This window comes from Bombus huntii, chromosome 7 (genome assembly GCF_024542735.1).
Source record: "Bombus huntii isolate Logan2020A chromosome 7, iyBomHunt1.1, whole genome shotgun sequence".
NCBI lineage: Eukaryota > Metazoa > Arthropoda > Insecta > Hymenoptera > Apidae > Bombus > Bombus huntii.
This window is the reverse complement of record NC_066244.1, coordinates 3,204,500-3,230,851: the sequence shown is the minus strand read 5'-3', so window position 1 is coordinate 3,230,851 and position 26,352 is coordinate 3,204,500. Positions and strand designations below refer to the sequence as shown.

General features: G+C 38.1%; 6 protein-coding genes and 1 long non-coding RNA gene across 17 annotated transcripts; 3 read left to right on the top strand and 4 right to left on the bottom strand.

Annotated features, from left to right (window-relative positions):
* Window positions 1-20: 20 nt before the first annotated feature.
* LOC126867508 (serine/threonine-protein phosphatase 6 regulatory ankyrin repeat subunit A) lies at window positions 21-14,939 on the top strand. Of its 8 annotated transcripts, none has more exons than XM_050622039.1 (15): window positions 21-149; window positions 238-1,439; window positions 1,526-1,627; window positions 2,603-2,704; window positions 2,783-2,899; window positions 3,496-3,696; window positions 3,791-4,174; window positions 4,270-4,590; window positions 4,657-5,884; window positions 6,105-6,280; window positions 6,366-6,794; window positions 7,071-8,094; window positions 8,532-8,648; window positions 11,888-12,155; window positions 12,362-13,003. In XM_050622039.1, exons 2-15 carry the CDS (start codon window positions 1,110-1,112, stop codon window positions 12,825-12,827), a joined length of 5,265 nt encoding a protein of 1,754 aa, XP_050477996.1. In that variant the 5' UTR covers window positions 21-149; window positions 238-1,109; the 3' UTR covers window positions 12,828-13,003. The 8 variants fall into 8 exon arrangements, with proteins under 8 accessions (XP_050477996.1, XP_050477994.1, XP_050478001.1 ...); XM_050622037.1 differs by having other exon boundaries at window positions 27-157; XM_050622038.1 differs by lacking the exon at window positions 21-149 and having other exon boundaries at window positions 220-362; window positions 440-1,439.
* Window positions 2,893-3,893, bottom strand: LOC126867537 (uncharacterized). The gene is made up of 3 exons (XR_007690338.1): window positions 3,743-3,893; window positions 3,509-3,679; window positions 2,893-3,418 (listed from the first exon to the last, which is right to left on the bottom strand). It is a non-coding gene; the product is annotated as an uncharacterized LOC126867537 (long non-coding RNA).
* LOC126867522 (inactive peptidyl-prolyl cis-trans isomerase FKBP6) lies at window positions 14,902-16,867 on the bottom strand. The gene is made up of 6 exons (XM_050622075.1): window positions 16,719-16,867; window positions 16,375-16,624; window positions 15,837-16,297; window positions 15,581-15,769; window positions 15,388-15,499; window positions 14,902-15,318 (listed from the first exon to the last, which is right to left on the bottom strand). The coding sequence occupies exons 1-6, from the start codon at window positions 16,757-16,759 to the stop codon at window positions 15,028-15,030; spliced, it is 1,344 nt and encodes a 447-aa protein (XP_050478032.1). The 5' UTR covers window positions 16,760-16,867; the 3' UTR covers window positions 14,902-15,027.
* Window positions 16,868-17,030: 163 nt separating this feature from the next.
* LOC126867528 (PIH1 domain-containing protein 1-like) lies at window positions 17,031-18,568 on the top strand. The gene is made up of 7 exons (XM_050622086.1): window positions 17,031-17,179; window positions 17,259-17,322; window positions 17,394-17,576; window positions 17,641-17,813; window positions 17,902-18,147; window positions 18,209-18,352; window positions 18,426-18,568. Exons 1-7 carry the CDS (start codon window positions 17,117-17,119, stop codon window positions 18,480-18,482), a joined length of 930 nt encoding a protein of 309 aa, XP_050478043.1. The 5' UTR covers window positions 17,031-17,116; the 3' UTR covers window positions 18,483-18,568.
* Window positions 18,479-21,256, bottom strand: LOC126867523 (sphingosine-1-phosphate phosphatase 1-like). Its single transcript, XM_050622076.1, has 4 exons — window positions 19,959-21,256; window positions 19,681-19,882; window positions 19,372-19,596; window positions 18,479-19,300 (listed from the first exon to the last, which is right to left on the bottom strand). Exons 1-4 carry the CDS (start codon window positions 20,419-20,421, stop codon window positions 18,883-18,885), a joined length of 1,308 nt encoding a protein of 435 aa, XP_050478033.1. The 5' UTR covers window positions 20,422-21,256; the 3' UTR covers window positions 18,479-18,882.
* LOC126867511 (zinc finger protein 665-like) lies at window positions 21,221-24,146 on the bottom strand. The gene is made up of 3 exons (XM_050622049.1): window positions 23,878-24,146; window positions 23,631-23,798; window positions 21,221-23,556 (listed from the first exon to the last, which is right to left on the bottom strand). Exons 1-3 carry the CDS (start codon window positions 24,049-24,051, stop codon window positions 21,367-21,369), a joined length of 2,532 nt encoding a protein of 843 aa, XP_050478006.1. The 5' UTR covers window positions 24,052-24,146; the 3' UTR covers window positions 21,221-21,366.
* LOC126867525 (F-box only protein 22-like) lies at window positions 23,635-26,220 on the top strand. 4 transcript variants are annotated; one of them, XM_050622081.1, is made up of 5 exons: window positions 23,635-23,776; window positions 24,865-25,025; window positions 25,130-25,436; window positions 25,512-25,900; window positions 25,978-26,220. In XM_050622081.1, exons 2-5 carry the CDS (start codon window positions 24,923-24,925, stop codon window positions 26,061-26,063), a joined length of 885 nt encoding a protein of 294 aa, XP_050478038.1. In that variant the 5' UTR covers window positions 23,635-23,776; window positions 24,865-24,922; the 3' UTR covers window positions 26,064-26,220. The 4 variants fall into 4 exon arrangements, with proteins under 4 accessions (XP_050478038.1, XP_050478037.1, XP_050478036.1 ...); XM_050622080.1 differs by lacking the exon at window positions 23,635-23,776 and adding an exon at window positions 24,347-24,703 and having other exon boundaries at window positions 24,865-24,998; XM_050622079.1 differs by lacking the exon at window positions 23,635-23,776 and adding an exon at window positions 24,349-24,703 and having other exon boundaries at window positions 25,515-25,900.
* The last annotated feature ends 132 nt before the right edge of the window (window positions 26,221-26,352 follow it).

Here is a 26,352-nt window from a genome sequence, read left to right as displayed (position 1 = left end):
AATCACCTTTTTTTCTATACGGCGACGAAGATATCTTGCATGATTCAATTACACAATTGTGTACATACTGTGTTACATACTACATACATATGTATAAACGAGTCCCGATTGAATTACCAAGTGCAGTTACCTCACTCTACAATAATGCGGTATACATGTATACATATATCTGTATCTTCATTTAAAGGTCTATAGCATGTTTTGTAAGTCATATTAAATTTAATTTATGTTTGTAAGGAACATGATGAAAGATACGACAAGGACACACATGGTTTATTTGAAACGTCGATCAAGCTCCTCCGTTGGAATGTTGAGATATGAACGCAAAAGAAAAAATATATGTTCAAGTGAAAAAATGAAAGGTATGTAAGAAAAGTAAATCGGTTGCAGTAAGGAGGATAGCAGTGGTTAAAATCTAAGATCGAAGGACTCCACATAGACGGATGGCGTGCCTGCTGGCTCCGCGCCGGAAGTCGCGTGTCGACGTCGACCATGGCACCACCGTTCCACCTTCTGCTCCCCACTCTCGTGATAGGTTTCTCGGCTCTCCGAACCACCACTGCTGCCGCTGCTACCACCACCGAGTTCACCACCGGTTTACCGCATTTTCTAAGCATCCAACGGGGCGAGGGCTACGGTAGCTAGCGGGTGAGCCAGTTAGGCAACGTTATACGCGTCCGTGCAACCCGGTTGAATCGAGTTGTTCTTTGCTGGTGTGTACCGTTACCCTGTGGATTCCCGCACTACCGTGACAGTGATTGGTCGATCCTGCCCGAGCAGCGAGAGGGTCGAGGGAAGGCTACCCTTCGCGAGCCACGTAATGTCTTCAGAACCGCCAGGATAAACGCGGCGTTAGCACGCGTCCGACCAACTAAATCGCTCGTCCAACATCCAACTCTACCATCGGTTCTTTTTTTATTTCACTATCGACTCTTAGAAAATATCGGAAACAACGTAACAATTTATCAGTATAATGGTTTATAAACGTTAAGAGTTAAATACAACAAAACTAAAAACAGTGGAGATATAGATTTTTAAGTGACAAACGAAGTCGTCCTTCAAGCGTGAAACATGTCGGTTGACTACGATGAGAGATCGTACGGAGTACCATGAGCAGTAACAGTAAAAAGACATCGGGTGGGAAGGACGAAAAAAAGAATCCCTCCAGCAAAGAGGAAAGCCCAGTAAGCAAAGATGAGACCGGAGGATCAGCCTCGACGGGAAGTACCGGTGGAGGAACAAGCGCGGATGGGACACAACCTGGAAGCAAACCTGGATCGGCAGGAGCAACCAGCAGGGAAGCCGCACAAAAGCTCCTCGGGCTTGCCGCGCGTGGAGAATGGGCACCGGTGGACCAGCTGCTCAAATCTCTGGAGAAGGCGGTACAGAGCGTCGGAGAGGATGGTCCCCTCCTTCCTCTCGCTAGTATCATGGACCCGGTTAGTCAAAAAAGAAAATTCTCGCTAACAAAATAGCTCGTTGCCTCTATCTCAATCACTGCTCGATATATATTTTTAATTTTCAGGCAACGGGCATGACACCATTGATGTACGCAGTAAAAGACAATCGCACGGGACTGCTCGACCGAATGATTGAATTGGGGGCGGACGTAGGTGCCAGGAACAGCGCAAGTATTCCAAGAAATTCGAAGTATTTCAAGAAATTTGATAGCTCTCCCTGGCGTGCTTTAACGAGTAAAATACAACTGGTAGATTTGCAGAATTTTTTAGTTGCTTTTGAGACCGCTCCACATTTCACGGACGGTGATAAGCGTTTTCGCGTTAAAATCTAATCGTCTTAATTGTGGCGATACTGGTTTTTGAACAAGTTCCCGGTCGCGTTGCGTGGCTGCGACACGTACTATTTGAATGACTGCATGATCATAGCCAGTGGAGACCATGGAACGTGTATAATTAACGATCTCCTTGTAATCCCTGTTAAGTCGAGTGAAGGAGGGTAAGATCGCGTGAAGGAGGGCCAAGGCCAAGGGGTTTACGGAGGCTAGAAAGTAAGCAAGCAAGTAGGCCGACGAGTGAGTAGGGCGAAAAACTAGCTCGATTCTAGGAGATGATTAGGCACCTTCCAGATTTTATCGGCGCGTTTCTTCGCGGTAGTCATGCTTATGCGGCTACGTCCACGGTTGACCAATCCTAAAGCTCCTAGCAAATTAAAAACCTACTATTCAATCGTGACCCTTTCCGTGGGTATTTCCGCGATTACGCAAGTTCCTAGAATCTCCAAGAATTTTGCGAAAAAACTTAGGTGCGCCCCTTCATTAACTTTAAGTAATAGCTAATCGCAGAGATCGGGTTTTCTAGCCCCACCCAACGCGTCAGTTCGACGTCATTTTCAAATCGATCGGCGATAAACCATTCGTTTTATTCTGGGTGCGGCAAAATGCGATTTATAACCCGGTTTCCATACTAGCCACTTGACCCGGCGAATCTCGCCGGGTCTTACGATTTATTTCCATCTACCATAGCTAGTTGGAGCTATTCGATTCAATCGAGCGGAAGTAACTATGGCAGGAAGATGAAATCTTCACGTCGATCATACATAACCTAAAAATTGCGTTAACAAAATTCGTCTTCGTCTTTCGTAGGACAATTACAATGCTCTTCACATCGCGGCTATGTATTCGAGAGAGGATGTCGTCAAATTATTACTGTCAAAGCGGGGCGTCGATCCTTATGCCACTGGAGGAGTATGAACTTTTCTTTTCTCTTTTTCAGCTCATTAACTGTTCAAAATATGTGATATCTCTTTTATTATTCGAGTATAGCCGAGGCAACAAACAGCTGTACATTTGGTCGCGTCCAGACAAACAGGTACTGCGACTTCAATTTTACGAGCGTTATTGGCCGCCGCCGGCCGGGACATTAGATTGAAAGTTGATGGGGTAAGTAGTATGCGTCGAAGAAATCATTAGAATTCGATTCTTTTACCGCTTAAGTAATTTAACTACCTCTTGTAAGCATCAAACGTGGCAGCTTTGTGTCAGGCGTTCCTTGATCGAATTAACAGTTTTTGCGCGATTTCTATCGCGCATCGCTCCCAATTCTCGTTCACGTTTCTCGCGTGACACGAATGATGGCCCAGGACTATCGCGGCCTGGTACCGAACAGCTGTCATAATTCTCCTCTAGCTCGTTTCTTCTACTTTTTCTTCTTCTACCACCCTTCGGCACATTTCCATCTATTTCCCCTTCTTTGTCGCACGCACACTTACCAGCCTCTTAATGTTCCTTCGTTCTTTGTCTCGTAAACGAGCGAGATTATGCGATTCTAAGAGAAACTGCTCCCCAACGTCGATATTTACGTCTACATACGAATGTGACTATTTATGGAAATCGTATAGCGGATTCGTTTTTCTTTCCTCGCGAAAATCGATCTGACCAGCCGTCTAATGTCTCCCGATACTAAAGCAAAAATGGACCGTAGTCTATAAGAAATTGTTTCGAAAACACTGCCCTTGCATCACCATAATGTATTGTAGAGAGGAAAGATACCTTTGCTCTTGGCGGTGGAAGCTGGAAATCAATCGATGTGCAGAGAATTGTTGGCTCAACAGGCACCGGATCAGCTCCGTGCCACTACCACTACAGGTGACTCAGCCCTTCATCTGGCGGCTAGGAGACGGGACATCGATATGGTGCGAATATTGGTGGACTACGGGGCGACTGTGGATATGCAAAACGTATGAGAAAATCTTAGGATCTCGGAATTGCGGAAATGTTGCATACCTTTAAAGAAACGTCCTGGGATATCTTTGAATGCGAATATTCTTCCAGGGTGATGGACAAACTGCATTACATATAGCGAGCGCTGAGGGCGACGAAACCCTCGTCAAGTACTTTTACGGTGTCAGAGCGTCAGCCTCCATCACTGATCATCAGGATCGTACTCCGATGCATCTAGCAGCAGAAAACGGGCATGCTTCTATTATTGAGTTGCTGGCTGATAAATTCAAAGCCAGCATATTTGAGAGGACAAAGGACGGATCAACACTGATGCATATAGCGTCATTGAACGGTCACTCGGAATGCGCGACGATGCTCTTCAAGAAGGGCGTCTACTTGCACATGCCAAATAAACGTGGCGCCAGATCAATTCACACGGCAGCCAAGTACGGTCATGTTGGCATCATAAGCACTCTCCTACAACGAGGTGAAAAGGTATTAGAATGGAAACTCACAAATATAGTTTTGTTCGATTAATCTCGGAAGAGAACTCGTTTAAATTAGTTGTTTGAACATTCTTTGTCGCATAGGTGGACGCAACTACGAACGACAATTACACTGCGCTGCATATAGCCGTGGAAAATGCAAAACCTGCGGTAGTAGAGACTCTGTTAGGTTACGGGGCCGAAGTTCACGTTCGAGGAGGAAAGCTTCGGGAAACGCCTCTTCACATAGCAGCCAGAGTGCCTGACGGCGACAGATGTGCGCTGATGTTACTGAAATCTGGTGCAGGGCCAAATTTGACTACCGACGACGGTCAAACACCTGTGCACGTAGCGGCGAGCCATGGCAATTTGACGACGTTATTGCTTCTTCTGGAGGATGGCGGGGATCCTATGTACAAGTCGAAGGTATGATTTTTCCTCTTCTATCTGTCACTTCCTTTCTCTATGTTACGATGGAACGCATTTCGATAGAACGGAGAAACGCCACTTCACTTGGCATGTAGAGGATGCAAAGCCGACGTCGTGCGTCACTTGATCGAGTTTGTGAAGGAAAGAAAGGGTCCGGAAACAGCGACGGCCTACGTCAACAGTTTAACAAACGAAGGAGCGAGTGCATTACATTACGCCGCTCAGATCGAACCGTCGGAAGTTGAAATACCTGGTGACGACCGCGCAGTTATTCGAGCTCTTCTGGAAGGTGGAGCAGACGTTTCACTCCAAACAAAGCAAGCTCAAGAATCAGCGTTCCATCACTGCGCGTTAGCTGGAAACAACGAAGTTCTAACAGAGATGATAAGCGGTATGTCAGCCACGGAAGTACAGAAAGCGTTAAATCGTCAAAGCGCTGTCGGTTGGACCCCGTTGCTAATCGCTGCCCATCGCGGTCACATGGAGCTAGTGACCACGTTACTGGCGAATCACGCGAGAGTAGACGTATTTGACCTGGAGGGTAGGTCCGCGCTTCACCTGGCTGCCGAGCATGGCTACTTACAAGTCTGCGATGCGTTGTTGGCGAACAAAGCATTCATAAACTCCAAGTCCAGAGTCGGTAGAACAGCATTGCACTTAGCAGCGATGAACGGCTACTCGCATCTCGTCAAGTTCCTTGTGCAGGACCACGGGGCTGCGATAGACGTTCTTACGCTGAGAAAACAGACACCCCTTCATTTGGCAGCTGGTGCTGGCCAATTGGAAGTGTGCAAGCTTCTACTCGAACTCGGGGCAAGTATAGACGCGACCGACGATCAAGGCCAGAAACCGATTCATGCTGCAGCGATGAACAACTATGCGGAGGTGGCCCAGCTATTCCTTCAAAGACATCCCAGCTTAGTGATGGCATGTACCAAAGATGGGAACACATGCGCCCACATAGCGGCGATGCAGGGCAGCGTGCGCGTGATCGAAGAGCTGATGAAATTCGATCGGCAAGGTGTCATCTCTGCAAGAAACAAGTTAACCGAAGCGACTCCGCTTCAGCTGGCGGCCGAAGGAGGACATGCCGAGGTTGTTAAAGCGTTAGTCAGAGCAGGTGCTTCTTGTGCCGATGAGAATCGAGCGGGATTCACCGCGGTCCATTTGGCCGCACAACACGGACATGGTCAGGTATTGGAAGTGATGAGATCTTCTCAATCTCTTCGTATATCCAGTAAGAAGCTTGGGGTTACTGCCCTTCATGTTGCCGCGTACTTCGGTCAAGCCGGTAAGCTTATTCCACCGATTGTATCTTAGGAGAGAAGCATCCCAAGCATAATCTTCGTTTCTTAACAACGATATTAATATAAACAATGTATTCTAACACTAGGCTTGTCGAGCTTCAGAGATAGTAACCACGCTTATTACAAAGCGGAGATGTCGCTTGGAGGCTTTCCCGTGTTAGACTTTACCCTGTAAGACAGTAAAACAATGTATTTTTCGTTCAGATACCGTGCGGGAACTCTTAACCAACGTACCTGGAACGGTGAAATCCGATCCCCCAACTGGTGGCTCTCTGGTAGGAGAATTAGGAAGCGAATCCGGAATGACACCTTTACACTTGGCTGCTTACTCCGGAAACGAAAACGTCGTACGACTGCTGTTAAACTCGGCTGGCGTACAGGTATCCAAACGAAAAAAAAAAAAAAAAAAGAAACAGTATACGGACTTTTTAATGGCGATGAGCTGATGCCAAATCATTGCCTAAGGTGGAGGCAGCGACCACGGAAAACGGCTTTAATCCCCTCCATTTGGCCTGTTTCGGAGGTCACATTACGGTGGTGGGCCTTCTGTTGAGCAGATCGGCAGAATTGTTACATAGCTCAGACCGATACGGTAAAACTGGTCTGCACATCGCCGCGACTCACGGTCACTACCAAATGGTGGAAGTTCTGCTCGGTCAGGGAGCAGAAATAAACGCGACTGATAAAAATGGCTGGACGCCGTTGCATTGCGCCGCTCGCGCCGGTTATCTTGATGTTGTTAAATTGCTAGTCGAAAGCGGAGCCTCACCGAAGAGTGAAACTAATCTCGGAAGCGCGCCGATTTGGTTCGCCGCTTCAGAGGGTCACAACGACGTGCTCAAGTATCTCATGGAGAAGGAGCACGATACATACGCTCTGATGGAGGATAAGAGGGTAAGCTATAATCGCCACTGCTTCTCTCCGTGACTTTTTTCTTTTTCGTGTAATTTCTTTTCTCTTGAAACTCGAGCTTCGACAACGCAATTGGCACAGCACGGAGTTTCGAAACTTTTAACGCGAACAATGATCATTGCTCGGTCGAACCAATAAATTTTGGCGAGTGTCGACGTCAAATAACAAGCACGCGATTCCCAACTTTTCACTTTACTCCCCTGATGGTTGATTTCGTTCGTGATGCACTTGATCGATTCGAACTCGTTGATTTTTCAGTTCGTCTATAATATGATGGTCTGCAGTAAGAGCCACAACAATAAACCGATCGAGGAATTCGTGCTGGTATCGCCGGCACCAGTAGACACGGCAGCAAAGCTCTCCAATATCTACATGAAATTGTCGGAGAAAGAGAAGGAGAGAGCTAAAGACTTGATAGCCGCCGGCAAACAATGCGAAGCGATGGCCACAGAATTGTTAGCTCTAGCCGCAGGCGCCGACTCGGCTGGAAGAATTCTTACCTCGATGGATCGCAGAAACGTGGAATTCTTGGACGTTCTGATCGAGAACGAGCAGAAGGAGGTGATTGCGCATACGGTGGTACAACGATATCTTCAAGAACTGTGGCAGGGCAGCTTGAATTGGAACGCCTTCAGGACGATTCTTCTATTCGTCGCATTCCTCATCTGTCCGCCAGTATGGGTGGTGTTCGCTCTTCCGCTCGGTCACAAGTACAATAACGTTCCCATCATAAAATTCATGTCGTACCTCACGTCTCACATATATCTGATGGTCTTCCTTTTACTGGTCGGTATAATTCCTATATATCCGGTGGTAAGACCGAGTCTATTACCGTACTGGTACGAATGGTGTCTTCTCGTGATGCTGTCTGGACTTTTGCTCTTCGAGCTGACTAATCCTAGCGACAAGAGCGGACTAGGCTGGATCAAATTGGCGGTGCTATTGTTCGGCATCTGTGGAGTAGCGTTCCATCTTATGGGCTTCGTGCTAGTTCAACGACAGTACTGGCCAACCCTGCTCTACCTCAGGAATCAACTATTCGCTCTGAGCTTCTTGCTGGCTTGTGTGCAAATCCTCGACTTCCTCTCGTTTCACCATCTCTTTGGACCATGGGCGATCATCATCGGAAACCTGATGAAGGATCTCGCCAGATTTCTTGCTGTGTTAGCCATCTTTGTGTTTGGTTTCTCGATGCACTTCGTTGCGCTGAACCAAGCCTTCAAGAATCAATCGACTCAAGACATGCGCGAGGACAAAAAGAAAAAGGGCGCCTTCTACGACGGTAAGTTCGACGCACATGATTAGCCGTGATCTTTTTTAGAATGTAGCAGAGAGAGAGAAAGGGAGAGAGAAATTACCTCCTAATTTTTACCCCCGTCTTATTCCTCGGATATACGATCGCAGCCACTCTATGAAAAAAAAGCTAGGCGGCGCGGTCGATGGGACCGCGAACATGCGATACGCGGATACACGAATAAAAACACGCGTACTCGATGCTTCTCATCCCCTGAAAAGGTAGTATTCGATATTCGAAATCGTTCGAATTAATCAATGGCAGTGAATGACGAATCATTCCTTGTCCATCGCGATGCCTCGCAGGCCTCCGATGATTTAATAATTTCGAAGACGAAGACTAAAACCTATCGTTGTCCCGACTATACCATAGAACAGCCTAGTTGCCTCGAGACAAACGCATAATCGGATAAATTGCAATGATAGATTTGTTGGCCAATGTTACGGAATGGATGATGGAGACGCCATCGACGGCGCCTCCTCGTCGACACCTCCGTTACAAGACAAAACCACCTGAGTGTTGTGACGATAGCTCCCGAAATAGTAAGTTTTAAAAGCCGATTGAGAACGTTAACGAGAACCAGAACGGAACGTGAATTGAATGGCAATGACACGTGCACAACGGAATGCAGGACACGATTCTTCTTGGTGTCGTACCGTCTGCATTGTGCGTTTGCCCGATGTGTGTTGCCTGCTGGGACTGCTGCCTGATTCCAATTAACATAAATATTTGTAACATTGCGAGAAATGTTTCTCACTCCGCTGTAACCTGTGCTGTGATTCGGGCTTGTGACGAATATCCGGGACAACTCCGCACTATGTCCAGTTTCCTTTATTTTTCTCTATGACGATCAATGCCATAAATTCCTGAAACATGTTCATACTCACGTACAACACGAAAGACAAAAGGATGTTGATGCTTTTCCCAAATCCTAATTGCCTGGTCGCGAGTCCGAATCGCAGCTACTCGGTGTCTACAGCTCGATCTCGGTTCCGATCTCGAGATCTTAGCGTCCCACCGAGTGGATTGGCGACCACCGCCGGTTTCTTCCTTATTTCACGGAGGCGCCAATCGAGCGCGTGTTTCTCCACAGCCTCTATTGTGCATCGTACGCATTTCTCTAAACATACAAAAGTAATGTTATCTTTTTCGTGCTATTCGAGTCTTGCGCAATGCGTGTTTTGTATGTCACTAATCGACCAAGTCGAATTACGACCTCGAAAAGCGTCGGGTTGGTCCACATCCAGACGTTCGATCCCGATGTGCCACCCGATGCGCGCACTTCTCCATTTTTTTCTGTGACTGTCTCTAACTGCCGGAAACCGCCTCGACTCAATATCCGTTTTAGACTTCCCTATCCCTCCTCTCGTCCTCGAGACGTCCTCCTTTTCTCCTTCGAATCCCTCTCTTCGTTTAAAGTCGCGGCCGCTTTACGTGTACTTCCTCACGATCTTGGGGAGCAACGAAGCGTCCGATTTTTCCTTGCATGCGCACGGTAAATAGTTCTCTTTCTACGTACGTGTTCGCTCGTGCGGCTACGTCGCCGCAAGATCAAGACAAAAAGAGAAAAAGAATGCTCGCCGCGCCGTCTGCATGCTGCATCTCATCGTCCAAAACAAACGAATCAGTTGTGAACCTCGTGAATTCCGAGAACCCGGTAGAAAGAAGAACATGCGGAAAGCCCGCACATTCTGATGATCGATAAAATACACTTGCCTTTGTAGATCCTCGATACATCCCACGAATTTGCTATCGCAAATTCTTGCGTCTTAACACAAAAGAAAACAAAAATGCGAACGGAATAGAAATAATAATAACAGGTATACCACCTTGAAAGTTAAACGACACCGAATAATTACATAGCGTGGATCGATCGAAGCTCACGGAACGTCCGGCATGCATTCAACGTTATTCGCAAGCATGGCCAATCTGTATTAGCATGAGCATGTTCGTACATTCATTGTTCGTTCGATCGTTCGTTCGTTCTAATGTACGTATGATATACCACACCCGCATCCATACATAGCGAGTCCACCAGTAGCCGCCTAAAGGCACGAAGCAACAGTCACGAGAGAAAACACAAAAAAAAAAAAGACAAATCAAGAAACGTATGTGCCTCGAATTCCAGTAAAGATGAATCCTGTACTCGCCTTCGAGTATCTGTTCTTCGCCGTCTTTGGCCAAACGACCCACGGTGAACTGAAGGTCGAGACTAATCAGCCGCAGTGGACCTCGGTCCTGTTCAAGTTGACCTTTGGCGTATACATGTTGGTCTCAGTAGTTGTATTAATTAATCTACTGATCGCCATGATGAGCGACACCTACCAGCGGATACAGGCGCAATCGGACATTGAGTGGAAATACGGACTCAGTAAACTGATCCGAAATATGCACAGGTAAGCCGGCAAACGTGTTTCGTATACAAGACCAATTGGATTTCTCAGACCCGCGTTCAGAACATAAATACCCGCCTATTTCCGTTTCTTGTGCTAAGGAAGCAATACGTATTCCCCGAAAAAAGTCTGCTACTCCACTGCTAGTTTTCGCTGTCAGTTTCCCGCATTGAACCGCCTCCGCGCCGCATGTTCCGTCACCGTGTAGTTCTTTTTCGTGAAACGAATCTGTGGGATAGGCTGGACACACGATTCCGTGTTGCAGAACGACCACCGCCCCATCGCCTCTTAACTTGCTCACTACTTGGATCGTGTATTTCATCAAAGTGTGCAGGCAACACGCTGCAAAACGAAAACGTCCCTCTTTAGTCCACATGATGGGACTTCAGCGAGCTGCTCGTCTCTCACCTAGATCGAAGATGGGCGCGAAGTGGCTGGCCAAAGTGAAGAAAGGTCAAGTCAGACCAAAAGACAGTGTAACCTTGTCCGTGGTGCACTTGAGTCCTCTTGGAAGTCAATTGTCTTTCAATAGTGCTACAAGACTCGAAAGCGTAGTCGATTGGGATTCGATCCGTAAGAAATATTTAGCTCTGTCCGGGAACGAGCCTGAAAAAGAAGCAGACAAGGATACCAAAAACGAGGATGACGAGAAAGAGGATGAAAACGTACCGACGGCTTCTAACTCCTCCATGGTACCAACAACAATGACGCCACCTATCTAGAGGAAGCTGATTCTTCGCCTCGGAAAAATACACAAGTTCGATTCGATGATTGCGAATTTGATTTTACCGGACGCAATGCCGTATACGAGTTCTCGTCGCGCTAATACCGCATTGAAAATAGCTACGACATCAAAATATTCTAGGTAACAACTCGTAGTTGGATTCAAAACACCTTTTGAAGGTCGACCGGCTATTCGCGAGATATAATCAACATGCTATCGTTTCGGAATTTACGTAAGTAGTCCCGCGAACACGAAATAGAGAAGTACGATTATGATATCGTGCGTCTGTAAACATTTAACCCAGCATGGCTATCCTACTTCTGGAGTGCACTAGAACTACCTTTGGTTCCTTCCTATGGTAGGATTTGTAGATGATTGCTCGTCTAGAGCGATCTGAATTCATCCTTATAAACGCATCCCTTAGTTTAAGAAGTTAGTAGAATAACGCGTTCTACTACGACTTAGCGTTTAGCTATAGTGACACTATCCTAAAAACGTCGAGGTCAACAAAAAAAAAAAAAAAAAAAAACATGCACGTACTTACACGCATACAGATATACGCAACATGTACATACGTACGTACTTCACAAACAGATTGAAGAACATAAAATCTATCGCGGTACACAGAGTTTTCACGAGACGTATCGTTCCCACGTATTTCCAGTCAGGATGAGTCCCGTATTGGCCGTTGAGTTATTGTTCTTCGCCATCTTCGGTCAGACGACCCACGAACAATTCAAGGTCGAAAAAACGCAGCCCGAGTGGACCAAAGTTCTCTTCAAGCTCACCTTTGGTATTTATATGCTGGTTTCGGTGGTTGTGCTGATTAATCTGCTAATTGCCATGATGAGTGACACTTACCAACGGATACAAGCTCAGTCCGACATCGAATGGAAATACGGATTGAGTAAGCTTGTTAGAAATATGCACAGGTAAGGAATTATAATCGTTGCTCATTGATAAGAAATGTCGAGCTCTCCTGTAGCGTACCCTTTGACAATCGAAATCGAGATAGAACCGATATCGATTTCCGATGCGATAAGAAACGCCGTTGTATGCTCGCGCAATTTGAACGAGACACGTTCGTTCGAACGGTCGCGGAAATTCTAATTGATTAGATACGTTTATCGATGTGCAGGACAAGCACAGCGCCATCGCCACTGAATCTCCTTACCACCTGGATGGCATATTTGTACAAACTCTGCAAAAAGCGGGCTGCAAAAAAGCAACGACCTTCTCTTGTCCGCTTGATGGGATTGCAAAGAACCGATGCGCTTTCAGCGCGGTCCAGAATGGGCGCCAAGTGGTTGTCCAAAGTGAAAAAAGCACAGGTGGCTCACAAGGATAGCGTTGCTTTATCGGTTGTTCACCTGAGTCCTCTTGGTAGCCAATTATCATTCAGTAACGTTGTCAGAATCGATAACGTTGTTGATTGGGAAGCGGTCCGACACAAGTATCGTGATCTTTATGGTGAAAATATTGAAAAACATGTCGAAGAATCGAAAGAATCTACCGATCATGAATCCCTACCGACTGTTCTGGAAAGTTCGTTGGCCGGTGTTCCCGTGGCAGGAAGCCAAACTACACTTACTTCTATTCCTTGAATCGATTGATTATTTGCAATCGATATATTGGTTAAAGTTGAACCTAATTGAACTTGTCCTCCTGGTTTTGGATTACTATAGTAAAACGACGTTATATCGTTTCGTTTAATAGATGTGTACAGTTTCGTCTCATACGTACTTTCTCATTAAAATAAACATCCAAATTAATCGGATCATTCTGTGATTCTACTATTATTCGCGGACCTTTTACCCTCCCTCGCATCGATGCAACGATTACCGCCTCGATCATGTTTTAGAGAAGACTACCAAAGGAATGATGCTGTATAGCAACAATGCATAGGAACTTAACGTATCTTTAATGGTTAGTCCATCTACATGTATGGTCACTCGTATTGCCTTGCTCTTTAATTGTCACACTAACAAATCGATAAACTAATTCCACTGCGTTAATGAAATGTTACTGAGTGCATGCGTGCATGCTCATTAGCCGAATATCACCATGCTTACAGACTAATACAATCGAATGCGTATTTCCAAAATTCGATCGTATCGCGAAATTGGTGCATCGACCGTCTGCCGTTCGATTAGTTCTCAATCAAATCATAACATGATCATGACACACCGATTATCGATCTTCATCGATTAGGATCACTCGCACGAGATATCACGATGTCTTGAAATCGATCTAACGAGCGAATATTCATTCATACGTTGTCTAAAATATTCCAATTTCATTAATGATCATTTAAATTATGCTCCTTTTCCAATGTGATAACTACTCTTATCCTACCTATATTATCTTTTCATCTCCATCGCATGTTTCGCATTTCATGCTGTATATATCCCTTTCTTTCAATCAATGTCATTAAATTTAGCAATTGGGGCGCAACGATTAAAGTGCAAATTCACGCAAAATGAATCACGTAATTGAAGACGCAATGTAAGAATGATCTTTGCGTTCCTCTAGGAATACCTTTGACAATTTTAGATGCTTGAATACATTCTTTCAGTGAAAGTGAATCCCATCGATATTACGGAAAATCTTTTCTTCGCTATTTTTGGCCAAAAGGATACGGATGACTTCACGATATCATTAAAACGAAAAATGCAACCAAATTGGACAATATATTTCTTTAAGGTCAGACTAATATTCACAACTACTCCTGCACGATTCGTACCTCCAGGATTGACCTTCAATGCTCTCATATTCTGACAGATATCTTTCTCTCTATATATGTTGGTTAGTGTTATTGTACTAATCAATCTATTAATCGCGATGATGTCCGACACATATCAAAGTATTCAGTCGCAAAGCGATATCGAATGGAAATATGGATTGAGCAAACTTATTCGTAAAATGCAAAAGTAAGTAACTCGCAAAAAATATACCTATACATGTCAAAAACAAACTTCCATATTGTAAAGAAAAGCGAAAAGCACATTTACAACTAATACGTCAAAATGTTTTACTGTAAATGTAACGAAAATCGAAATACCTATCCTTTTTAAGAACACGTACTGCACCTTCGCCGTTGAATCTCGTTACTTCCTGGATTTCATATATTGGAAGAGCGTGTAAAAATCGAAGCGGCGAACGTAAAACTGGTGTAATGCACCTATTTACGGGACATACATTTATTCAGGTAAGTCAAAGGTCGATAGTAAATAAGTAATAAATAGCAACAAATTTCTCTTTTCGCTTAGGACAATGGAGTATTATCTCAGCAGCGTGACGTCATTAACTTTCCATTACTTCAATCAAGTCCATTGGAAAATCAATTATCTTTGAAAGATTCCATAAGAATTGAAAATGCCGTCAAATGGGATTTCGTAAGACAAAAATATAGAATACGATTTGGCAACGAAATCGGAAAACCTCTTCCAGAAAAGCCGTCTACGACTAATACGAACCGTTGAATGATTTTATGTGTAGTTTCCTGATACTTACACATATACACCGTAGATTCGCCATTTTTTCACACACGATCTTTGTATCTTCTACATATTTGATATCCCTTTTATCTTGACCATTAAATATAAAGAAAAATATTTCTGTATCACTAGTAAAAAAATGTAAAAATTATCTAAAGGTTTTAAATGAGTGTTAAGTAAAGCATTTTTATGAAATATAATTTCTTTTTCATAATATAAGAGTACAAAAATATTTATTTATATATATATATATATATATATTTATATGTTCATATTATATCATCTTAATTAAAGTAGCGCTTAGATTTTAATAATTAGCTTTGCTAAGATATGTTATTTCTCTACCGTATCTTTGGTGCGTAGTAACAATCAAGCCAAAAACTGCGGCTTGTTCACGTATACATTTGTCTTCCTCAGGGGTCAAACATTCAGGAAGTGGTTGTCTCAAGGCCTGATTATCTTCAGAAAAGCTTTTACAGATCTCGTATGCAACTTTTTCAAAAGCAGAAGGCTCTTTCTTTTTATTTTCTTTAACTTTTAAGCAATTTTCCCAAAGCTTTTTCTCCATGTCCAAGTACTTCCTTTGTTTTTCATTTGCCTAGAAGTAATGAGTATGATACAATGTTTCCAGAAACAACATATATATTTTTTGATTTTATTAACTCACAAGTTTAATTTCCTTGACAATCTCCATATTTTTAGGTTCCATCTTCAGAGCAAGCTGCAACTTTTCCATTGCTCTAGAAAACTCTCCCATTTTCAATAACGCCCGTCCATAACTACAAAATAAATACAAAATGTATAAATGTACAATCATGTTCATGTAGGTATTTCTTAGAATTTATTTTAATCCAACATACTTGAAATGAGTTTTAGATGTAGGTATAGGAACTCTATTGCATGCATTACAAGCATTACGTGGCATATTTTGCATATTGTAGCAAATTGCAAGATTGTTATAACCTCTTGAAAGTAATTTATTTACTTCATCTTCCTCTTGCTGATTTTTTAGTTCTGTTTCTTCTAACCATTGAAGTGCTTTCCCATATCTGAAAACACACAACGATAATAATAATGTGTTGATATATATATATATTTCATTTAAAAAATACTTACTCTTTTGTTGCCTGCTTAATTTTCTTTTTACTAAAGTAATCTTTGGCAGTATTAAATTTACCCTGAACACCCTTAACAGCAGTTGCAAATTGTCTTCTTTCTTCTAAAGACAAGCTTTGAAATTTCTTAGCAGATCCATTATCCACATAATCAGTTAAATGTACAATGAATAATACTTCTTCATTTGGTGGAATACGAGGAGCACAACCATATTTTCCATATGCCAAATCCGGATGTATAAGGAACATTGCTATTTCATGCTTTTTCATTGATGTAATACCAATCTCTAAACCAGGTAATAATGAATCCTCACCTAAATGTAAGGTTTCTGTATCTCCGTGAGCAAAACTAGAATCGAATGGCTCATCACTGAATTCAAAATGTGCTATATATTTGATACTAACTTGTGCATCACATGGTATAACAGTACCAACACCTTCCTGTTTTATTAATTTCATGACCTACAAATAGTATTTAAAAAAACATTATTCTATGAAAGACCATCAATATACTAACAACATCAAGAAATATAATTTACTTTTCCATCTCCAAAAAGATTAGTCATTTTAGTTTTTAATTTTTTAAAACTGATACCACAAACTGTAATTCGGTTATTTATATTATCATCATCACAAGTATCTTCATCTTGAAAATCATCCATATTTAAAAGATCTAATACTTCATCATTAGTTAATGGTATATCCGTGGAATAACCAAAATCTTCGTCGTCAAAGTTCTCACAGTTATTAGAAACTTCAAATACCATTCCATCTTTTAATGTCAAATCTCTGAAATATATGTTTTATCAAAGATTTTGTTCTAAATTATTCGACGTTTCGATTAAAAATATAGGTTTGTATTGTAAAATTTGGATTTGTATACTTGAGGGTAAATCCATCTGAAGCATTTATACACTTTTCCATTTTAGTAACTTATATCAATTTATCTAACTGATAAAACTTTAATTTTTACTATTCCCTGTCAGTGTAATCCCAGTGGAGATGAGTAATGATTACAAAATTTTATCAAGATTATTCAAAGAGGAAAGGTTAAATTCTTTCTACCTTTTGTTATGGTTTTAAAACATGAAAAGAAAGATATCTCTCCCCACTCCTCACTCCCCACCACTGCTTATCGTATACGTATATCCAAATTACATCCATAACAAACGGTCGTATTCAAAAAAATAAAATAACTATTATACGAAAATATTTTAATTCTGATACTGCTAATTGTTAAACGAATATTATATTGTAAATGAATAAAAATATTTTTTCATCATGAATAACACAACATTCTTGGATATAGATGATACAATATTAACAAAAAACCTAATATTACCTGTAAGTAACGATAGTAATTAGGTAACTTTCATGTTAGAATTAGTATATATATAAACAAATAAATCTTTTATTTCTGTAGGATAATGATACACTGATAAAACAATCTGATTCTAAACCTTTCTTTATTATCCAACCTACACCAGGTAATTCCAGTTATTAATATTAACAAAATTAATAACATTGATCAAATATAATCCCTGTATATATATTCTAGGTATATGTATAAAAACAAGAACTGATGGTGGAGAAAAAGTATTCTTAAACATATGTACATCTGATAAAATACCACCACCTGATGATATATCGGACGCAAAACTTTTTGAAATATTGTCACAAGAAAGTCCAGAATTTGTAGTACTTATGAGTATTGGATGTGAAAGATTTGAAACTGATAAAGGTAACTGTATTGTATAGCAAGATAATATAACATTAAAATTAATATATTACATGTAACATTATAGGTGGATCTCCTTGTTTGACATATGATATCGTTATTAATACAACATATTTTGAAAAATGTCAAAAAAGCAAAAACTTTTTATTATTCACAATATCAGTTATAATAGATGGTGTATCGAACAAATTTAACAGAACATTAAATACAGAAGATTATGTGATTCTTAAAAATAGAAAAGTATATTTATTTTCTAATTGAACATATGTCAATGAGATTATGTTACATAAATAGAAGAGACCTCAGATTTAAATTGTATATCTTTTAGGTAATGGGAAAATTACAACAGCACAGGATTGAAGATCGTAAGCCACGAACTCACACACAAATCCAGAAACAATTAATTGAGGAAATTAAAATTCCTACTAAAGACATTCATGAAAAAGAAAATAAAAGTAAATTAGAAAATATTTCTTCAGATACTGTAGTTGGTTTAAATCAAAATTATGTATTACTGAAACATTTAAAAGGAACATCTATACATTTGATTGGCGTATTCCAAATACCTAAAGGGGTAAGATAATCAAAATTTTATTTCCAGTAGATAGTGTATAAATATTGGTATTTTAATACAGATTACTAGAAAAGAGGTAGATGTACTTCTTGACCAAGATCGTATTGTAATTACTATTGATAAAACTGGTCTCGTATATGATTTATCAGTTCCATACATCATAAATATACCATATGTGAAATGTATTTTAGATAATAATCTCAGGGTAAGAATGTCAGTTTATTGTAATTACATTTCCTTATAATATTATAATGACATATAATTTATCTCCTTCACAGGTATTAAGGTTAGATATGCCTGTGGAAAGAGTTTTAGAAAATATTCAAACAAGTTAATTTTTAATCAATTAGTTTATTGTAACGAAAAACATTGTAACATTTATTTATACCTTAGGAAGGTAAAATATAAACTTTCTTACTAACTGTTTTAATCTATTTCTCTTACCAACGAAACTATAATTTTAATGCATGTATATGAACAATATAATTGGAACTAGGTTAACAAGTTTGAAACCTGAAATTGCGCTTTTGGTATATAAAATAGTACAGGACATCTGACTCACATATTTGTGACCTGTAGCAACAATGGATACGAGCAATGAGTATATGTATACAAAAACAATATCACAAACATTAGTATTGGAATGATTTGTACAATGATTATAATTTCATATTATGTTTACTTTATACCGATAAAACCGATAAATGCATCGTTTTTATAACTGAGGGAAGCGTTTTATATTTCCGTGTAAAATGTCGGTCGTTCGATTCCAATTATAGAAAACACATTTGGCAAGAGATACACTGTATTTACACCTATCATAAAACAAGTCACATATTTGTGGACTAGATCAACAAGAACCTTATTGTTATCTTCTGAATAATTTTGACTTTTCATGAGGTCCTCAGAATTAATTCTTAATATGGCACACATTATTTTATAACAAAAGGATTTGCAAACAGCCCTTGTTACAAGAATACCGGAAAATCCAAGTATTGTTCTAAGTATCATGCAACCAAACATTGGGTAAGTTGGCCATATAATATCATATGGTGGTGATTTTGTAGGAGCTATCATAGCTCCAGTATTGTAGTTAAGCCATGCTCCTAAATGAACCCCGGTGGTAACAGATACCACCATAGTTGTATCACCTCTAAAATAGAAGACTGTTCGTCATAATCAAATTGGTATCTTTATAAACTATAAGATCATTATATAAATTACCTGGTTGGTGTCCATTTCTTGCTGCATGGGTAGTAAACTATAACAGCTATACTAGTAACAATTAAAATTGCCAAAGCCCAAATGTTTGAGAGAATATAATAATCTGTGTAGTCCACTAAAGGTACTAATGGAATCATTAATGCAACGGCCAACATTAAGCCTGCTAGAATGTCTAATACTGTGTGCATACCCAGATATAATCTACTCATACACACAAGTGTACACCTTTTAAATAAATAATAACAATTATATTTAAATTCTTTTGTGAATTTTAATCAATCTATTGTTAGAGAATAATATGTCACTTACCACAATGTTGCAATTGTCCAACCAATAGAAACGGGGTAGAGATACCTATTTATTGTAAATAATACTACACTGAATGGAATCGATATACCAATCATAGCATGAGTAGATGGCATTCCATATTCTTCTGACCATTTTATTTGCAATCGAACTGCTGGAGGACATGCAGGTCTTGCCCAACATATAACATCTTTTAATATTTGACCTACATGTAAATTTTCATAATGCAACGATACTGTTTAAAAATAAAATGTATTAGATATTATTAAGTAATAACATACCCGTTGTCATGATAATAGCCCATACTAAAACAACCCTTCTACCCACTGCACCATCGATATTCCAAAACCAGAAAGGTATAAATGTAGAATAAAATATTTCATCCCCTAATTCTGTTCCAAAAAAAAATAAATAATACCAAAAATAGTTTGTTATAGTATAATTCCAATTGAGGGCGATCGATGGTTCGTATTTCTCACTCGTACATATATTTGTTTTTACACCACAAATAGATCTTTTTTCCGTTGTAATATAACCATTTTCTTTCGCTTCTCCAAATTTTAATTGGTAACTATTCACATTGCGTTTAATATTTCGACAATTAGTACCATGGATTTCAGGACAGAGATTTTCTTTATAATGTTCTTTCAAAGTTTCATTATAATGTATTTTGACACCAAAACAATTTTGTATTTTTGCCACTAAAGACGCATCTTTTAAATATTCTAAAATTTCTGACCACATAGTTCTTACGTGTAATGTACAAGTTTCATCATAAGAATAACATTTTACTTAGCAATTTAGTAAATTACTATTGAATATATGAATCTGACAATAATGAATTCATTAAATTGCATAAATCAAGACTAAATACATAAAAAAAATTGTTAAAATGGAGGTGATTCAATATAAATCTATCACATAAATGTTAATTTATCGAATATTCATCGAACTATTTACAAGAAGTGTAATTCCTTTTAAATTTTTATTTACAACAAGTAAAAAATTAAAGGAAAGATATTGAATAGTTCAAACGTGTTTAGATAACCGCAAAATCGATGATATTCGTATGTATCATCTTTAAACACATTTTTTACCACTCTTGTAGTACATTATTGTGCGTATATATAAGTACATATTCCATAAAGTATATACAGTTATGGAAGAGATGCTGCAACTATGTGAACTTAGATTCGCCAACTTCAAGCTCTGGATTAAACCAATGACCGTAGTCGCCTAATATTTTGTGGTTGTTTTACAATAAAATGGATAGTTATATCTCGATTAAGAAATGTATCAATTTCGATATAAAGATATGTATATTAATATTTTTAACTGTTTAAACGAAGATATGAGTTACATATACTTCAATAAGAAAAGATCTAATGAAAAAGGGATTGACTTTAGCCTTTTTATTTGATAAACTATCCTTCACCCTAATTGCAAAACTCTATATACGATAAGAAAACTTATAAAATAAAATTAATCCCATTCCCATATTTTATAATGTATGAAATATGCAACGAGTGATACCACTTAAAAATGCAATAAAAAACATTTCGTACATTTATTACTCCTTTTTATCCATGCAAAATATATTTCAAGTAATAATTGAAACATATTTGCAAAATAAAAATTTATCACAGAAACATTTCAATTTGAATTTCATCAGTCATTCATTGCATTAATCTACGATTGAAACATTTGTCCGATAAGAGCGAAGCTTTTAACAGCTAGAGAAACATCAGAAATTTCGGAATTCGAGTGAATATGTAAATCTGATGTATTAACAGCATTTATGTTAGCAATATTCTGAGAATTTATTTTTTGAATATTGTCCATGTAGGTTTTGCTACTTTGTGTATTTATCGCATTAGTATTATTCAAATAAACTTGCGGTAAAACGGTAATGATAGAGGTTGGTGAAGACGTTTCCGATTCGCAATAGCTTTGCATATTTTGTGTCGAATTGGATTGATAACTGTTATATTGCGCTTTACACTTTTTCTCATGTACGAATAAACTACCAGAATGGCTATATGCAGTGCCACAAATCTTACAAGCATATGGTTTTTCCCCCGTATGCGTAAATTTGTGTTCTTTTAAGTACTTTAGTCGCCTAAACGATTTACCGCAAGTTTTACAATGATAATTTGCTTCTCCAGTATGTGTTGTAATGTGTGCTTTAAGCGTACATGATTTAGCAAAAGCAGCACTACAAAAATGACAAACGAATGGTCTATCACCAGTATGAGTTCTTTCATGATTGATGCAATTAGAATTTGAAGTGAATCCTCTTCCACAATATTTACAAACATGAGGTTTATATCCCGTATGCGTCCTCATATGGAACATGAGACCTGTATTTTGTCTAAAGGTTTTGCTACATATGTGACATAAAAATCGTTTAAAATTTACATCTTGCTGTTCCTTAGCGCGCTCGTGGATTCTTATATGTTTTTGTAATTTAACTTCCTTTTCAAAGGATTTATTACATTCTCCGCATCGATATGGTTTTAATCTTTCGTTTGATTTATGTTGATTCTTCTCCTTCTCGTCACAGGCACACATCTTACCGCACGTTGTGCAGTTTTCTCCTTCTGTATTATGCGTACTTAATTGATGCTTTAGTAAGGATTTTTTTGTATCGTATGATTTTCCACAAATTTTACAAGGAAAACCCTTTTCCTCGTTATCTGAATCAAGCTCCTCTCGAATCCAACTGTTTATTAATTTAATGGCTGACTTATCGTCACTTGGTTTTTGCACTTCTAATGCTGAATTTTCATTATGTCCATATCGATTTTTATGACTATTTAATCTATCTTGGCGAAAGAATTTCATATTACATACATTGCAAACAAATCTTTTTTCAATATGAATCTGTAAATGTTTTTGAAGAGATTTTTCGTTCGCATAACGCTTGGTACAGTAGTTACATCGATAAAGTGTCTCATGATCGAAAGAATCAAAATTTTCAGTAGATATCAGTAGTTCAGTAGATAATGAGTCAGAATTACACTTTTTATCTTTAGATTCTAAAGTCCTATTTTTTAGGACACTTAAAGTATTATTTTCATTTGTTGCAAATTCTTCCTCTGTTTCTTTTTTATCTTTATTATTTTCAACTTCTTTTTTTCCTGGTTCAGTTATGGTTTCCAATTTTCTTTTATCTCTAATTTCTTTCAGAATAGAAAGGACCTCCTTTGGATTAGTTCTTTTATGAACATTTAAATGTCTTACCATAGTATCAGTTTTCCTAAAATTCCTATTACATATTTTACACAATACTGGTTTAGGTTTTTCTTTAACAATATGTAGTTTATTATGTTGTATCAATTTATCAAGTTGAAAAAAATGTTTGTTACATTTATCACATGTGAATTTCTTTTCATCATGAGTTAATATATGTCTATCCAAAGATCTTTTGCTGGAATAGCACCTGGTACATTTTGGGCAACTATAAGAACATTGAGAATCTGTCTTTTTAATATCTGCTGCATCATCATCCCACTTAACAGCTGTATTCTTTTTTATATATTGTCTCTGTCTTTCTTTATGATTTTTTAAATTTTCTATAGATGTTACTCTTTTAAACATGGTCATTCTTCTTGTTCGATAAACTTCTCTTCCTGTAACACTTCTCTCATATTCTGTTTGTTTACATTTAATGTAGGTATTTTGTTTATTTAAGTTACTAGTGGATTCTTTATCTTCTGCATACTTTGATTCATTAATTACTTCATGATCTTTTATGTCTTTAGTACTAGAATTAAGCATTACCATTGGATAAGGATTATAACCCATTGCAGAAAATGAATCAGCTTCAATTTTGATTAAATCAGAAGTAAATGAATAATCAGTCTGGGAATATTTATCCTGGTGAGCAATAAAGGACGAAATAATAACAATTTTGTAATTATATTCTTTTTTTACAAATGTAGAGTACTTACTTTTGTAGTTTTACATAAATTGATATTATATATTTTTTCCACTTTACCATACAATTCTCTTAATTGGATATCGGATTGCTGGCATTGCCTTCTTAATTCATGGGCATCATTGATCTTTAATATACATTTCGCGCAAATAGTGGAAGGTAAACCATCATTTTCCAGTACCTATCCAGTAAAAGTCGCATTATAAAAAATATAGCGAACAAACATTGAAGAAAAAAGAAACCATTAGAATTAAACTAACCTCCACACCACTGCACAAACGAAGTTTTTCAGACAAATCAATTGTACTTTCATTAATTGAATCACTTCGTTTACTATCGAAAATGCATTGATTATTTTGATTTGTTGCAAGACAAACACGGCAAACATTACCACAATCATTTGATGAAATTGTTGTTTTATTTTCGATTTCCATTGGACCGTAGCTAAACTAAATGTTTAACTAGAAATATATTCACATTCAAATTCTTTAGAATATTCAACAAAAGATCATAATTTAGATGTGATGTGGTGCATTTGCTATCACATGTACGTTATTTCTTTTTTCTGCGAAAGTTCATCAATGCTTCTGGTAGAGTTTCTATGACAGTTGTGAAAACTCAAGGTTTCTTAAGACATTACCTTTTCAAAACAATGATCTCTTAATATTGTTGTTATTATTACTTATTATAATATATAATTTATCTAAATCCATCTTTAAAAATAAATAAAATATTAATAAAAGAGAGGGGATACAAATCGAACGATAATCTGTTTATTTCACTTGTTCATGACATAAGCAAACATTATAAGAAAGTAAATACGTAAATAGTGATTTGAAATATTGACGCATTATAAGGTAGCGTTTTGTTAAATTATACGAAAGGACGGAGTAATTTTACTATATTATACAATTAAGTGATGGCAAGTTTATCAGCAAAAAGAAGTTACGAAGACGATGATAGTACACCCAATGTCAAAGAGAGAAAAAAACATCATACTGATTTGTACTTAACCTATGATGATTTACGACTTGTATTTAAATATTTGAATTGGGCAGATCTTTTGAATGCGTCAATGGTTTGCAGGTGTGAATATGTTCGACATTTCATTAAATTTTTGTATCCTAAATGAAGAAAAAATGCATTGCCAAAAATTTATTTAATCAAAATTGAATAAACTTCAAAAGTAGACATTTGTGTGTTAAATTTTTGTAAAATGTATTAACATGTGGAGCTTTATATTCAAGGTCATGGTTAGAAGTGGCAAACGATGAGAAACGAACTAGGGGAGGTCCTACCACTTTTATGAACATTGGTAGAAGATATATGTCATCTATAGAAAAATTACGGGACAAACCAGCAGTAGGATTAGTTTTTAAAGGTATACATAAATCAAGCATTAGGCAAGGTATTTATTTGAATTATATTGCAGCTTTTTTAATTTTAAGTTAAATGTTTCCATAAAGTACATATATCACTTTGCTTTTAATCATTATGTTTCATTTTATCAAGATTGCCTTTGTCGAGTTCTTCCACGAAGTTGTGAAATTGTAACACTGTCCACATTTGGTATACTTATGGAAAATGCAGAAATGGAAAGAGCTCTTCAGAAAAGAGTATATGCATTTCTACCTGAAATACCTGATGTAACAATGAAAGTAATTACAGTTGTTTCACGAAATGATTATACACAGTATTATCAACAAATGAAACTAGCTTTTTTCAAAGATAAAACTGATAGATCTAAATGCCTTCTACTATTTTGTAATCAAGCAGGTCGTACCCTAGCACAGAGAACTGCAAGGGTATTACGAATATGGTAAAATTCTAAATTTCATAATCTGGTATCTTATTATATTATATGATAATAACATAATGCTGTTTTTACATTTAGTAGTGGAGGAGTTACACCTTCTGTATGGGGAGGAGTAGTCAAGGATTTATATGTGTGTAATTCAAAAAATATTGATCATGACGAGAGATGCTTTTCATATGCATTTTGTGTTGGAATTGTTATAGTTGGAGCAATAGATTCATGGTCTATAGTTATAGATGAAGATTGCAACACTAAAGAACTAGTTGAACAGAAGTTGGAATCATTTAAGAATCATGTTTCATTAAGAAAACATTCCATAGGTTACATGTTTGCGTGTTGTGAACGTGGAACAAATATGTTTGATGAAACGGATGTAGAATCTACTATATTCAAAAAGCTGTTTCCAGAGGTACCATTGGTAGGCTGTTTCGGTGACGGAGAATTTGGAGAAAATACGGTACCAAATTGTAAATATCTTTCATTATGACCGCAGACGTTATTACAACAATGGAAAACAATGCACTTTTATTATAAATTTTTTCAGATAATTTTAGCTTGGGAGAAGACTACTGGTACCATGAAAGGTCTACTGTATTTTTAATAATTACATATGGCCAAAAGTTGACTTGAATCTATAATGAAGAAATCTGAACTATCAATTAAATTAATATCAGACTATATTTGGTAAATGTTAAGTGACTAATTGTAACATAAAAAATCAATAATGGTGGTTTAAAAATATATGTTACATAATAATGTATCTTAATATATTTTATGTTCATACAGATTTTTTTATGTTATTTCCTAATTTATTTCCTTATAAAAATGTCTATAGCACGAAAATTTTTACTTTTTTTTATTAAAAAATGGTTAGCTTCCGGAACAAAGCAATTTAAAAATGATTACCAGTATGGAAAAC

Excerpts from the sequence above, each read along its gene's own strand:
- LOC126867508 (XM_050622039.1), top strand. The coding sequence starts at position 1,110 with ATGAGCAGTAACAGTAAAAAGACATCGGGTGGGAAGGACGAAAAAAAG. Across the intron at positions 5,885-6,104 it reads CGCGTACTTCGGTCAAGCCG|ATACCGTGCGGGAACTCTTA; the intron begins GTAAGCTTATTC and ends TTTTTCGTTCAG. Across the intron at positions 8,649-11,887 it reads TGACGATAGCTCCCGAAATA|TCAGGATGAGTCCCGTATTG; the intron begins GTAAGTTTTAAA and ends ACGTATTTCCAG.
- LOC126867522 (XM_050622075.1), bottom strand. The coding sequence starts at position 16,759 with ATGGAAAAGTGTATAAATGCTTCAGATGGATTTACCCTCAA. Across the intron at positions 16,298-16,374 it reads ATCTTTTTGGAGATGGAAAA|GTCATGAAATTAATAAAACA; the intron begins GTAAATTATATT and ends TACTATTTGTAG. Across the intron at positions 15,319-15,387 it reads TTGTCAAGGAAATTAAACTT|GCAAATGAAAAACAAAGGAA; the intron begins GTGAGTTAATAA and ends CATTACTTCTAG.
- LOC126867528 (XM_050622086.1), top strand. The coding sequence starts at position 17,117 with ATGAATAACACAACATTCTTGGATATAGATGATACAATATTAACAAAA. Across the intron at positions 17,577-17,640 it reads AAGATTTGAAACTGATAAAG|GTGGATCTCCTTGTTTGACA; the intron begins GTAACTGTATTG and ends GTAACATTATAG. Across the intron at positions 17,814-17,901 it reads TGATTCTTAAAAATAGAAAA|GTAATGGGAAAATTACAACA; the intron begins GTATATTTATTT and ends TATATCTTTTAG.
- LOC126867523 (XM_050622076.1), bottom strand. The coding sequence starts at position 20,421 with ATGTGGTCAGAAATTTTAGAATATTTAAAAGATGCGTCTTTAGTGGCA. Across the intron at positions 19,883-19,958 it reads GGCTATTATCATGACAACGG|GTCAAATATTAAAAGATGTT; the intron begins GTATGTTATTAC and ends ATTTACATGTAG. Across the intron at positions 19,597-19,680 it reads TGGACAATTGCAACATTGTG|GTGTACACTTGTGTGTATGA; the intron begins GTAAGTGACATA and ends TTTATTTAAAAG.
- LOC126867511 (XM_050622049.1), bottom strand. The coding sequence starts at position 24,051 with ATGGAAATCGAAAATAAAACAACAATTTCATCAAATGATTGTGGTAAT. Across the intron at positions 23,799-23,877 it reads GTTTGTGCAGTGGTGTGGAG|GTACTGGAAAATGATGGTTT; the intron begins GTTAGTTTAATT and ends TTTACTGGATAG. Across the intron at positions 23,557-23,630 it reads ATTTATGTAAAACTACAAAA|GATAAATATTCCCAGACTGA; the intron begins GTAAGTACTCTA and ends ATTGCTCACCAG.
- LOC126867525 (XM_050622078.1), top strand. The coding sequence starts at position 24,537 with ATGGCAAGTTTATCAGCAAAAAGAAGTTACGAAGACGATGATAGTACA. Across the intron at positions 25,026-25,129 it reads TAAATCAAGCATTAGGCAAG|ATTGCCTTTGTCGAGTTCTT; the intron begins GTATTTATTTGA and ends CATTTTATCAAG. Across the intron at positions 25,901-25,977 it reads AGAAAATACGGTACCAAATT|ATAATTTTAGCTTGGGAGAA; the intron begins GTAAATATCTTT and ends AAATTTTTTCAG.